This window comes from Aquarana catesbeiana, linkage group LG06, assembly GCF_042186555.1.
Source record: "Aquarana catesbeiana isolate 2022-GZ linkage group LG06, ASM4218655v1, whole genome shotgun sequence".
In the NCBI taxonomy this organism is placed as follows: Eukaryota; Metazoa; Chordata; class Amphibia; order Anura; family Ranidae; genus Aquarana; species Aquarana catesbeiana.
Window position 1 is genome coordinate 313,727,219 of NC_133329.1, and position 15,216 is coordinate 313,742,434.

General features: G+C 42.8%; 1 protein-coding gene across 3 annotated transcripts in view; it reads left to right on the plus strand.

Annotated features, from left to right (window-relative positions):
- USP40 (ubiquitin specific peptidase 40) overlaps positions 1–15,216 on the plus strand; it is a 142,939-nt gene that overhangs the window by 41,469 nt on the left and 86,254 nt on the right. For all 3 annotated transcript variants that reach the window (XM_073633674.1, XM_073633676.1, XM_073633677.1), the window contains one exon: positions 5,448–5,529. In XM_073633674.1, the coding sequence (XP_073489775.1) occupies positions 5,448–5,529 (82 nt within the window). The remainder of the gene's footprint in view (positions 1–5,447; positions 5,530–15,216) is intronic.

Consider the following 15,216-nt stretch of genomic DNA (forward strand, 5'->3'; position numbering starts at 1 on the left):
GCCCCATGCCATGACTGGCGGCTCCCACGCGCATGCATGGGAATGACGTCAAGCGACTCCGGCCAGTCACATAGCCGAGGCCACGGCCCGGAAGGAAGAGGGGTGAAGATGGATGCGGCCACCAGCGGGGACATCGCGGGTTTTGTTTGCAGGTAAGTGCAACATAATGGGCTAGTATGCGATGCATACTAGCCCATTATGATTTTACTTTGCAGGGGAAAAAAGGAACTAAAACCATCAGGGTACTTCCTGTTTTAACGGTACTAAGTCACTATAATGTCAAGTGAATGAACAGTATTTCTAGGTAGCATAAAAGTTGACAAACCTTTATTAATACAATTTGTGTAAAAGATTACAATACATCTTAAAAATGATGGGAAACTGGTTCTTGATACTGTACTTAAGATGGAATCAATAGAGAACAAAGGATGGGAATTGCTTAACACCAACGCGTTTCAAATTAGATTTTCTTCAGGGGTGCATACACATTTATAGAAAAGAAATTACTTTCTTGATATGCTATGTGTACATCTTGAATGAAGAACCAAAATTAAAATATTGGTTGCAATTGCCCTCCAGTGTCAACAGGGGGCATCTAGACCAGTGCCTGAACAGTGTGTCAAAAAGGTTTTTCCCGGACATTCACCACAGACTAGTGGAGATATGTGCTAAAGCAAGAGAGTCCGTGCATCACCAACAGCTCTTAAATGCATAGTCACCAGGGATCATGAAGTGACTTTTTTTGTGACACATATATACAGTTGTGCTTAAAAGTTTGCACACCCTGGCAGAAATGATGACATTTTGGCATTAATATTGAAAATATGACTGATCATGCCAAAAAACTGTCTTTTATTTAAGGATAGAAATCACATGAAGCCATTTATTATCACACAGTTTTTTGGATCCCTTTTAAATCATAATGATAAAAGAAATCACCCAAATGGCCCTGATAAAAAGTTTACATACCCTGGAATGTTTGGCCTTGGTACAGACACAGAAGGTGGCACACACAAGTTAAAATGGCAATTAAGGGTTAATTTCCCACATTTGTGGCTTTTTAAATCACAATTAGTGTCTGTGTATAAATGGTCAATGAGTTTGTTAACTCTCACATGGATGCACTAAGAAGGCTAGAAACTGATCCATGAGGAGGTAGAAAAGAACAGTCAAAAGACCCGCGTAACAAGGTAATGAAACTTTACAAACATGGAAAAGGATATAAAAAGATATTCAAAGCCTTGAATATGCCAGTCAGTACTGTCTAATCACTTAAGAAGTGGAAAATTAGGGGCTCTATTGATACCAAGCCATGGTCAGGTAGACCAAGAAAGATTGCAGCCACAACTGACTGAAGAATTGCCCAGGATACAAAGAAAAACCCACTGGTAACCGCAGGAGAAATACAGGCTGCTCTCCAAAAAGACGGTGTGGTTGTGGAGCACAATTCAACGATACTTGAACAAATTAGAGCTACATGGTTGAGTTGCCAGAAGGAAACCTTTACTGCGCCGATGCCACAAAAAAGCCAATGAGGCATGTCAAGGTGGTGTTGGATATATTGTAACCAGGCTTTTTTGTGGAACTTGTACAGTAAAGGCTTCTTTCTGGCAACTTGATCATGCAGCTCTTTTTTTCAAGTATCATCGTATTGTGCTCATTTAAAAACAACCACACCATCTTTTTCCAGAGCAGCCTGTATTTCTCCTGAGGTTACGTGTGGGTTTTTCTTTGAATCCCGAACAGTTCCTGTGGAAGTTGTGGCTGAAATCTTTCTTGATCTACCTGACCTTGGCTTGGTATCAAGAGATCCCCAAATTTTCCACTTCTTAAGTGATTGAACAGCACTGACTGGCATATTCAAGGCTTTGGATACCTTTTTATATCCTTTTCCATCTTTGTAAAGTTTCATTACCTTGTTACGCAGGTCTTTTGACTGTTCTTTTCTACCTCCTCATGGCTCAGTGTGTAGCCTGCTTAGTGCATCCATGTGAGAGCTAACAAACTCATTGACTATTTATACACAGACACTAATTGTGATTTCAAAAGCCACAAATGTGAGAAATGAACCTTTTAATTATACCCAAACAAAATGTATGTCATTTTTTCCCCACAAATAGAGCTTTCTTTTGGTGGTATTTGATCACCTCTGCGTTTTTTTTATTTTTTGCGCTATAAACAAAAGAAGAGTGACGATTTTGAAAAAAACACTCTTTTACTTTTTGCTAAAACAAATATCCCAATTTAAAAAAAACAAAAACAAATTTTTTTCTCAGTTTAGGCCGATATGTATTCTTCTACATGTTTTTGGTAAAAAAGAATCGCAATAAGCTTATATATTGGTTTGCACAAAAGTTATAGCATCTACAAAATAGGGGATAGATTTATGGCATTTTTATTTATTTTATTTTTTTACTAGTAATGGCGGCGATCAGCGATTTTTTTTTTTTTTTTTTTTGGAACAATATTGCGGCGGACAATTCGGGCAGTTTTGACACATTTTTGGGACCAGTGATATTTATGCAGCGATCAGTGCTATAAAAATGCACTGATTACTGTATAAATGTCACTGGCAGGGAAGGGGTTAATACTAGGGGGCAATCAAGGGGTTAACTGTGTTCCCTAGGTGTGTTCTAACTGTGGGGGTATGGGACTGACTAGGGGAGGAGACTGATCGGTGTTCCTACTTAGTAGGAATTTGTGCATTGTGCACACACAGATCCCGGTTCTCGCTCTGTCACGAGCGATCGCAGGTGCCCGGTGGTCATCGCGCCCGCTGGGCACTCGCATCGGCTTCTACAGTGTCTTAAAGAGCCGACGTACAGCTACGACGGCTCGCCCAGGGGAGCCATCCTACCGCAGTATAACCGCGGCGGCTGGTCGGGAATCGGTTAATGCAATCTGTGGGATAGACTCCCTTCCATTTTCTAGTGACCTTCCTATCCTTAAATTTTACCCAAAACAGATATTGAATGGATTGTCATGAATGATATTCATATATAAAGATATACAGATGATTTAATACACTACAGGTACTCCTCACTTAACGAACAGGTTCCCTTCCTAAGACCAGGTCGGTAAACGAATTGGTTGTTAAATGAGGAATTGCAAGTAATCAATATTTTAAGCATTTTTAACTACTGTACTGTAAAAAAAAGTTCTAAACACAAAACTCCAGCTCAATAATGTTGTATTAATTTGCATAAGTACAGAACAAAAACCTGTACTGTACAGTACAATGATGTATATACGCGACGTTCGAGTGGGGAGAGCGAGTCGTAAGTCCGAGTAGTCGTTAAACGAGGAGTATCTGTGTGTGTGTGTGTGTGTGTGTGTGTGTGTGTATGTGTCACAAAAAAGGTCACTTCATGATCCCTGGTAACTATGCATTTAAAGGTGTTGTAAAACCTCAAGGTTTTTCACCTTGAAAAACCTGTGATGCAGCAGCCCCCCTTTTACATACCTGAACCCGGTCTTTACAGCGACAGGGATGAGCACATCCGCTCCAGTCAGTGCCTCGAGTCCTGATTGGATAGATTGATAGCAGCGCAGCCATTGGCTCCCGCTGCTGTCAATCAAATCCAATGATGCGTGAGCCGGGGGGCAGGGCCGACTCCTGCTGTCTGTGTCAATGGACACGGGAGCTTGCCTGCACAATTCCCCTGAGGGAGAGCAGCTCTCCAACGGGCACTCGAGAAGTGGAGGAGCCAGGAGTGCCACCGAGGGACCCCAGAAGAGGAGGATCAGGGCCACTCTGCAAAACCAACTGCACAGACGAGGTAAGTACGATATGTATGTGGTGTTTGTTTTTAAAAAAAAAAAAAAAAAACCTTTACATATCCTTTAAGAGCTGTTGGTGATGCATGGACTCCCTTGCTTTAGCACATATCTCCACTGGCCTGTGGTGAATGACTGGGAAAAACCTTTTTTGGCACACTGTTCAGGCACTGGTCTAGCCGCCCCCTGTTGACTTTGGAGGACAATTGCAACTAATATTTTAATTTTGGTTTTTCATTCAAGATGTACTCATAGCCTATCAAGAAAGTAATTTCCTTTCTATAATGTGTATGCACCACTGAAGAAGAAAATCTAATCTGAAACGCGTTGGATGAGCAATTCCCATCCTTTGTTCTCCATTGATTCCATCTTAAGTACAGTATCAAGAACCTGTTTCCCATCATTTTTTAAGATGTATTGTAATGTTTTGCACAATTTTGTATTAATAAAGATTTGTCAACTTTTATACTACCTAGAATTACTGTTCATTCACTTGACACTATAATGACTCAGTACCGTTAAAGTCCCATTTTGAGGGTTATTCTTTATAAATTTGTACAGTTGAGAATCCTGTATATCCATGATATTTTCAATAAACAAGAAACGGAAAAGGCAAAAATCAGGATTTGCATATCAGTGTACCTATTACTTCAGGGGTCCTGGGGTGCTCATAAAATAACAAAAGTAATAAAAGGCACGCCTGCACAGCACTGACTGTCTTTTAACACAGGTAAAACAAAGTATTAGTGTACTTTACTTTAAAGTGATTCTGTCATGAAAGAAGTATGGGGACTGTTATTGCAGGCCTCCTTTTGTAAATGCTAGGTGCTTGACTGTGTCTGACTTAAAGCGGAGTTGCACCCAAAAGTGGAACTTCCGCTTATTTGCTCTCCCGCCCCCCCCCCCCAACCCCCTCAACCTCCTCAACCTCCTCCACCCCCTTCGGTGCCACATTTGACACCTTTCAGGGGGGTGGGGAAAAAATGGCATGGAGCTGTCCCTCTAAAGTTCGGCCCCTCTCCTCCTTCCTCCACTGCCGAGACAGTTGGAAAGCACAGCGTGCTTCATGCATGCGCAGTCCGGAGCCGGCTGTGAAGCCGAAAGGCTTCACTGCTGTTTTCCCTTACCAGAGGCCACTCTGGATCGGCGGCAGCACCCGGGAGCCGATTTGAAGATAGGCTGGGGTGCCGACATCATGGGCTCTCTGGACAGGTAAGTGGCTGCTGACTTTTAATTTTACCCAGGCTGGAACGCCTCTTTAAATATGTTGCAGTCACAGTTTTGGAACAAGCATGTTGTATGTGAATGTCAAAGTTGTTAGATGTCAGTGTCCCTTTAAAAGCAATGATTACCCTGCAATAAAAGAGAGGCTGTCCCATAGCCGAAACAGGAAGTGAGAGGAAATCCTTCCAAAGTGAGGCAATCCCCAGTTGTTACCAGGGTCACCAGCACTGGTGTCCCCGTTTTTAAGATTTCCTTGCTATAGTGGTGACAACTCAAAATTTTGGGATTTTCTTTCACTTTCCTTCTCGGTGATAACTAAACAAAACAGATAGAGAGGATGAATCACCCTAATGGGGACACAAACACCAATGAAAACCTGACAGGTGTTCCAATCCTTCTCCACACCAGTGTAACAGAATCTCTTTGTAATAATATTTTTTTGACAGCTAAAGGAAATGCACAGTTTGGAATCCCTGACTACATGATACGCCAGATGAACCAAATAAATGAGGAACTTAAGCAGAAAAGGTAAGTTTGCTTCTTGCTTGCATATAACCATTTAATACATTTTCAAATTCCATGCATCAGAGCTGGTGTGTCTTGAATATATTCTTACTAACCCACCCTCGCTTGAGTAGCACTCCACACTATATGCAGACTTATGGAAAGCCCATCATCTTGGGGATGGCCATCATACTTTAGGCCAATAAAGTATCATAAGTACGATTATCGGCTTCTGGAACTGAGGAGCACTATTTGGCCATGGTCAAGTCAAGCAGCATATGTCTTAGGCCCCTTTCACACGGGCGTTTCTGTTTGGCGAACGCCGCTTGGTCAGCAGGGGATCACTCCTCGGATGACAGTGATCGGATGACGGGTCCATGTCCACTCACTGTGCAGAGAGGAGACGGACCCAGTCCCGCTCTTTTCTATGGGTAAATCGAGTTAAAACGTTCTTTTTTCATCTGATTATATCTGATCCGCCAGGCGGATGGAAAATAGGACCACCATTCGTCTGGATTTTGCGGACAGGATCAGATCGGATCGGATTGGCTAGCGGCGGATGTCAGCGGACATGTCACCTCTGACATCCAACGCTCCATAGGGGTGAATGGAGCGTCCGATCAGGTCTGTCTGAAAAACTGATAGGCGGACCTGATCGGACCCTCCATTCACCCCTATGGAGCGTTGGATGTCAGTGTGAAAGGGGCCCTGTTTCTGTTCTATGACTTGCTACTTGATGTTTTGCAAAGAAGGGTACAAAGAAACCTGTTCTCAGATGAAATGTAAAAATATGACGCGCTACCTTATATCACACATATACTAATGATTACCTAGCAATATGAACAATAAGTGCACAGCAGTGACCCCTAGTGAGAGTATTAAATATGACACTTGGACCTTTATATAAACAGAACAAACTCCATATGATAATTGCAGTCTTCTTATGAACAGGTGCAATCGGCAAGGTATCCAACCGTGAATGGATGGCAAGTAAGTGACAAACACCAAGTGGACCCTCCACCAGTCACACTATGCACTCCCCTCCCAGAGTGGCCCCCAATTAGGCCTAGTAGCACCTTCCCCTCTTGGGGTCACAATCCAAGATGTCTTTTTAAGCTCCCATCAATGGGCTCCTGCAAGCGTGGTCTCTCATAGGTGATGGCAACATACAGTTGTGCTCATAAGTTTACATACCCTGGCAGAATTTGATTTCATGGCCATTTTTCAGAGAATTTGAATGATACCAAAAATATTTCTTTCACTCATGGTTAGGGTCTGGCTGAAGCCATTTATTATCAATCAACTGTGTTTACTCTTTTTAAATCATAATGGCAACAGAAACTATCCAAATGACCCTGATCAATAGTTTACATACCCTGGTGATTTTGGCCTGATAACGTACACAAGTTGACACAAAGGGGTTTGAATGGCTATTAAAGGTAACCATCCTCACCTGTGATCCATTTGCTTGTAATTGATGTGTGTGTATAAAAGGTCAGTGAGTTTCTGAACTCCTGACAGACCCTTGCATCTTTCATCCAGTGCTGTACTGATGTTTCTGGATTCTGAGTCATGGGGAAAGCAAAAGAATTGTCAAAGGATCTGCGGGAAAAGGTAGTTGAACTGTATAAAACAGGAAAGGGATATAAAAAGATATCCAAGGAATTGAGAATGCCAATCAGCAGTGTTCAAACCCTAATCAAGAAGTGGAAAATGAGGGGTTCTGTTGAAACCAAACCACGGTCAGGTAGACCAACGAAACTTTCAGCCACAACTGCCAGGAAAATAGTTTCGGGATGCAAAGAAAAACCCACAAATAACTTCAGGTGAAATACAGGACTCTCTGAAAACATGTGGTGTGGCTGTTTCAAGATGCACAATAAGAAGGCACTTGAATAAAGATGGGCTGCATGGTCGAGTCGCCAGCAGAAAGCCATTACTACGCAAGTGCCGCAAAGTATCCCGCTTACAATATATCAAACGGCACAGAGCCAAGCCTCAAACCTTCTGGCACAAAGTAATTTGAGACCAAAACTGAGCTTTTTTGCCACAACCATAAACGCTACATTTAGAGAGCAGTCAACAAGGTCTATGATGAAAGGTACACCATTCCTACTGTGAAACACGGAGGTGGATCGCTGATGTTTTAGGGATGTGTGAGCTACAAAGGCACAGGAAAATTGGTGAAAATTGATGGCATGATGAATGCAGTATGTTATAAAAAATACTGGAGGAACATTTGCATTCATCAGCTAGGAAGCTGCGCATGGGACGTACTTGGACATTCCAACATGGCAATGATCCAAAACACAAGGCCAAGTCGACCTGTCATTGGCTACAGCAGAATAAAGTGAAGGTTCTGGAGTGGCCATCTCAGTCTCCTGACCTCAATATCATTGAGCCACTCTGGGGAGATCTCAAACGTGCAGTTCATGCAAGACAGCCCAAGAATTTACAGGAACTGGAGGCTTTTTGCCAAGAGGAATGGGCAGCTTTACCATCTGAGAAGATAAAGAGCCTCTTCCACAAATACCACAAAAGACTTCAAGCTGTCATTGATGGTAAAGGGGGCAATACACGGTATTAAGAACTGGGGTATGTAAACTTTTGAACAGGGTCATTCGGGTAGTTTCTGTTGCCATTGTGATTTAAAGCGTAAACACAGTTGATTGATAATAAATGGCTTCAGCCAAACACTAACCATTAGTGAAAGAAAAGTTTTTGTGTTATCATTCATGTTCTCTGAAAAATGGCCAAGAAATCATAAATTCTGCCAGGGTATGTAAACTTATGAGCACAATTGTATGGCGATGGCAACTGTATGGGTAAAGAAGGAACTAACATAGTGTAGTACTGTAAACGTAGTTTAATAAAAAAAATACAACTGTTCCACTCACATTTAAAAACGCACTAGCCCTGGTGCATACAGGTGATGAACTTTTGATAAAGTCACATGTGCAGTGATGAAACACGTCAGGGCGGGGCTTGTGACGTTATTGAGTTGTCCTAGGAAGCATGCGATCACCCAGGAGGGCGAGGACTTGCGGATGATTCTGCGACCCCATAGATTGATCTGTTTATGCCTAAGTTCATCACCTGTATGCACCAAGACTAGTGCATGTGAGAGTAACAGTTGTATGTTTTTTTTTTTTTATTAAACTACATTTACAGTACTACACTATGTTGGTTCCTTCTTTATCCATATGTTGCCATCGCCTACGAGAGACCACTCTTGCAGGAGCCCATTGATGGGAGCTTAAAAAGACATTTCGAATTGTGACCCCAAGAGGGGGAGGTCAGCACATAGTGTGACTGGTGGAAGGTCCACTTGGTGTTTGTCACTTATTTGCCATCTGTCACTTACTCGCCATATATTCATGGTTGGATACCTTGCTGATTGCACCTGTTCATAAGAAGATTGCACTTATCATATGGACTTTGTTCTGTTTATATAAAGTTCTAAGTATCATATTTACTATTCCCACTAATGCCCCGTACACACGGTCGGACATTGATCGGACATTCCGACAACAAAATCCTAGGATTTTTTCCGACGGATGTTGGCTCAAACTTATCTTGCATACACACGGTCACACAAAGTTGTCGGAAAATCCGATCGTTCTAAACGTGGTGACGTAAAACACGTACGTCGGCACTATAAACGGGGCAGTGGCCAATAGCTTTCATCTCTTTATTTATTCTGAGCATGCGTGGCACTTTGTCCATCGGATTTGTGTACACAAGATCGGAATTTCCGACAACGGATTTTGTTGTCGGAAAATTTTATATCCTGCTCTCAAACTTTGTGTGTCGGAAAATCCGATGGAAAATGTGTGATGGAGCCTACACACGGTCGGAATTTCCGACAACAAGGTCCTATCACACATTTTCCGTCGGAAAATCCGACCGTGTGTACAGGGCATAAGGGTCACTGCTGTGCACTTATTGTTCATATTGCTAGGTAATCATTAGTATATACAGTATGTGATATAAGGTAACGCGTCATCTTTTTATATTTTTCCACTTTTCCAACAGTTGGTGTCTAGCAGCAACCTTAAATATTTAATCACACAATTATTCATTATTCGTAGCACAGAAGTACATTCTGTTTACTGTTCTGAGAGAGATGATTTATCTTGAAAATGCTAAACACTTTACTTTTAGGCTGATCCTCTGACTACAATATGTTGAGTCACTGACCTGCAAAATTATGAAGATTAAGAGTTCTGACTTCTGTTGCTGCATGCTTATTCTGGGTTGATAACTCAGAACACAGGATGCTATGCGAATTGGATGCAGGGAATATCCACATGCAATTCGCATAGGTGTGAACCCAGCCTGAAACCAATATTCCTTACCCTTTTTTGTCTGTGGCCCCCTTCCAAGCTTGGTTTTTGTACTGCAACATTGACGTTGGCCACATTAATCATAAATGGAGCAGCAAAACAATTATTACAGTATATAATAGACAAAACAGAAAGGAAGGTGCTTGGTATGAATTGTATAATACCCAAATTAAAGGCATTCCTAATATTTTGTATGCTACCCAATAATAAGGTATTCCACCTCTAATTATGTTAGATGAAATGCAACAATGTACCTAATGCGAAAAACAAAAGATTGAGAGAAAAATAGCTGTGCAGCATATATAGCTAATACCCTGTACTAACACTGCTTATCAATTGAGGTAGTGTCACTCTGGCCCCTATATGGCATATTAACAAAAGTGATCCCCACCAAGGATTGTGGGGAAAGAAGACGGCCACATGAGTGACACAAAATACAGTGAGACCAGCTGCAGCTTGGCAACTACGGTAAGCCGGTGGAATCTTATATATAAAGCTACTAGATCCACAAGAGGAAGAGGCTCTTCAGAGAGATTACACATTGCATTTCAAGAAGAGGCATACCTTGGGCTAAGGAGAGCAGTCACGCTGCCTGAATTGTGGGGGAGCTTATGCTGGAGCCTGGAGATGCTATTAGGATTCATGTTATCATGCCTGCTTTATCGGACCTCTGGTAAGGAGATTATATGTGAGCACTGTGGTGTGGTGTGCCGTTACATACACTGAAGTTGGTGCAAGGGACTCGCCTCTTCTATTTACCACCTCTCTTGGATTCCATTTATTTCATACTCCTAGCGCTGCATATGAAACTTTTTGACACAAAATAGTGTTTGGATTTACAAAATATACATTTATTAAGATGAAAAGAGATCATATAGATCTGCCTCTAATAAAGAAAAAGGTAGTTAAGCATACATGAAGACTTTTATCTTAACGGGCACTTTACAATATAGCTCTGCAAATATAGCAATACTAACACAAAACTCAAAGAAAAAACAGTGACATTACACCACATAACACGTATAACAAACAATCGTCCGAATGCCAGATAATCCATATACAAGTGGTCGAACCATAGCAACAATCCGTATGTTTGACAAGAAATTTCTATGCATAATGGGTTAACTACTTGTACAGAGGTCCCTGGGTGCTCAAGCCACTGTAGTGAAGAGAGGGAGAGGGGGAGGAAAAGATTTTGGGAAATGGATTCAATCTTGCCACCCATTGCCTGCCACCAAATTCAGTGTGCCACTTGCCACCCATAGCCTGCCAGCAGATGCAGTGTGCCACTTGCCATCTTCAGCCTGCCACCAGATGCAGTGTGCCACTTGCCATCTTCAGCCTGCCGCCAGATGCAGTGTGCCACTTGCCATCTTCAGCCTGCCACCAGATACAGTGTGCAACTTGCCACCAGCAGCCCACCACCAGATACAGTGTGCCACTTGTCACCTGCAGCCTGCCACCAGATACAGTGTAGTAGACAGCAAAGGAAAATCGGCACTCCAGGTGAGAAACTCCCAGGCACAATGAATAGTGTGAGACTCCTCACATGGGTGCAAGCCCTGGATCGCCTGCCATAGAAGACTGAATAAGGAAAGAAATTTGCTGCACACCGATGTTCTTGGAGTCCATTTATGGAATGTTCCATACAAACAATGCCACACACCATGGTTGCAGTAGCCGGAACAGAGGTGGACTAGTTTCGCACAGTGTAGCTGTGCGAAACTAGTCCACCTCTGTTCCGGCTACTGCAACCATGGTGTGTGTTATTGCTTGTATGGAACATTCCATAAATGGACTTTAAGGACGTCAGTGTGCAGCCAATTTCTTTCCTTAACCAGATAGTGTGCCATCTGCAGCCTGCCACCAGATACAGTATGACACTTGCCACTGGCAGCCTGCCTCCAGATACAGTGTGCCACTGGCAGCCTGCCACCAGATACAGTGTGCCACTTGACACCCGCAGCCTGCCACCAGATACCGTATTCCCAAAGAGCTGTTCTCTCCCTGGGTAGTGGATCTCTTGGGGTCCAGTCCAGATCCCTTCAAGGTTAACTCCCCCTGGGTACTGGATCCCTTCAAGGCTGACTCTCCTGGGTCCCAGCCAGACCTCTTCAACGCTGAATGCCTCAGGCTGAGGTCCTGGATCCCAGCGGCTCCCCAGCGATCAATGGCATTGTGGGTGGGCTTACTGAACAGCCAGTGTGTGTGAGACTTGGCTCCCCTGCAGTCAGAGGCAGTACAGGCGGGCTCACCGGACAGCTGGTGTGAACACTGGTCCCTGTGAAATCCCAGCCGGTGTCAGCAGTAGAAACATCGGCAGCGACACAGACCACATACAGGCCACAGCTTTGCATAGAGGTAAAAGCAAATGAAACCATCCCGCCTACCTTCACATTCACTCCCACCACCCTCCACCTGGTGGATGGGATCTAGATATTAGTGCAGAGCTGCCCCACACAAGTCACATGTCCCTCCTCCACCTACACACTCCCTCCAGGACTATGCCCGGACGAGTAGAAGGGACAGGGCCTGCATAGTCAAACAATTTTCTGGAGCCCCCACCCCTCCTGAGCCAGGATCGTATGGCCCTGTGTGAATGCCCAGGGGTATTGATCAGACCAAGTTCTACAGAGGGGGGGTATTGTGTGTACAAGTCTTTGGGCCGCACTGCTTGTGTATCTGCAGTTTTAGCTGCAGTCCTGTTGATTTCTATTAGGTTGCAGGTTTTTTCCACATTTTCTGACAGTGCGCCAAAGTTGCAGCATGCAGGAATTTTGGGGTGCTTTCAGAAAATGCAAAAAAAAAAAAACATGCAACCTAATAGAAATCAATAGGACTGCTGGTAAAAAGCAGGAAAACTGTGGATACATCAGCAATGGGCCAAAACATAGCAAATCAGTCTAACCCACTTAAAAGCACAAGGGACCAAGTAATACCATAGGCCGAAGACACAATTCTAAACCCTTAGGCTGCAGTTATAACAGCTACTACTGGAGGAAAACGTTAAAAAAGAGGGGGAGAGAAGGGTGGTAAGAGTCCAGTCACTGTGCTCACACTTGGATGGTCCCTGGAGGCTCATCACTCAGAGCTATCATGTTCACCTTATCTGCAGGCTGCTATGTTTATAATTTACCACCCACACAGCTCCTTCACTGCAGGGACTTAACAGAGTGTAGGAACACAGAGGGCCTCTCCTCTCCCATTTGTGCAGGGGGAACTGTGACACTGTAACAACCACACTGAGCCAACACAGGTGCCAGCCACCCACCCCTACATTTACAAACCACTTCTCCTGTCCCACGGACCTTTATGAACAGGAGAAATCGAGCTCCTACTGCTGGCTGGGCGGGCCGATTTTAAGGTAGGGGCCTGGAGCTGCAGCTCCAATAGCCCCTACATTAATCCAATCCTGGAATGTAAGAATGGCAACAATCAAAAAGTCCCAAATCAAAGTCTTTTCAAATATAGCAGCAGCGCTTCATGACCAAAAAATTTCACCAAAAAATAAAAATAAAATGTCAAATACAATCCATGTACAAACGTCATGGAGCGGAGATTTGTTGTAGCTTTCACTGTGTTCTGTAAGTGCCTTCCACCATATATTTCACCACGTGAGGGGAACTGGCCCTATGGGGATGCACTCACCAGAGATACAGCAATAATGCGCCTTAGATCATAACCACACTTCTCCAACGTTCCAATGGATACGTCCACCAGGTGTCAGTCACGCTCGCTGGCGCTCCGGAAGTACCATATGGGAGGAATGGAATGTCCACATCCTGGTTCTCTCTCAGCCCGTGGAAAGCACACGTCACTGACGCGTTTCGTCACTTCCTGACTTCATCTGAGGGCGTGATCTACCAAGACGGAAGCCCGTTTTTATAAGAGTGATAAGTGTTGTGGCCAATCAGAGTGAACCCTGTCATGACGTGGCCCCTGAGTCAGAATCCATGCACCGCTCACTGTCTGCAATGGATGAAAGACAGCGCAGGACCTCCGATTCGTTAGCGTCACTCAAACTGGACCCTAGTCAAGTCATATTCATGCTTACTGTATGAAGGACCTTGAACAAACCAAAATATCAGCCTGTGTTTACATAGTTTTACTAGAAAAGCCTTGCTGATTTAGACTAATTAAATCGCTACTGAGCGTGGGTATTGCGCAATACCTGTATACATTACCCTGGATCAGTGAGGCATGTACTGTATTGTACATTGTGCACTAAAATCACCGCTATTGAGCAATACAAATGTATAAATGCATGAAATATAAATATATATATATATATATATATATATATATATATATATATATATATATATATATATATATATATATATATATAATCTATGTAAACCCACATGCCTGAGCAAATTAAAATTACAATTTAAAACGAACGAATAAATGTATATACACAATATAATCACACCAGGGTCCCCACATTAACCATGCATTGAATATTATATATAATTGCAAATTAAACTGTGTCTGGAGTCAACAAATTGATAGTATATGAAGTCTAAATGTATATAGGTATGTGGAATATACATAGACAAATTTAGAAAAATGAAATGAAATAAAATAGAAAATAGGAGAGGGAATTTTCTTAATAGTGAAAAAACTTAATAGTAAAAACATCTTCTTAATGATAAATATACTTACTGTTAAAAAGATGACCATATGTGTGTACGTAGAAACCGTCAAGAATATACGCACATATGTCACAAAGTGTATAAAATGTTAGAATAAGTTTACATGTGAACTTAAAGTATGTACCCAAAACGCATATTCAAATGCATATTAAAATTGCGTGTTGAAAATACATCAGTGGAAGAAGGGGGTTGATCAAGTATCACTAATAAAACAATGTCTAACTTTATATTGAGGCCCTTGGGGGCTAGAACATAAACCGAGTGTATCCACTGGGTCTCACGTTTCGATAATTCTCGGATGAGATTCATACCTCTCCAGTGTGGTCGGAGATGTTCGACACCCCAAAATTCCAAACCAGATGGATCCCTATTGTGTTTCAGCATAAAATGTAATGAAACATTATGGTCCTTATACCCTATTTTAATGTTGTGGATATGCTCAGCAATCCTCACCTTTTTGTGCGGCCTATATAAAGTAGACCGCAAGGGCATTTTAAAGCATAAACCACATGGGTACTATTACATGTAATAAATTGGTTTATTTCAAAGACCTGACTATTGGTGGGCGAGGTAAAACTGTCAGCAGATCTGAGTGGTCTAGAAACCTCCCTACATGCCTTGCACTTTCTGCAGGCAAAGAAGCCGCTACGATCCCAAAACGTTGGGGGACGTCTGGGAGGGTCAATAACTTTTTTTACTACCCTGTCCCC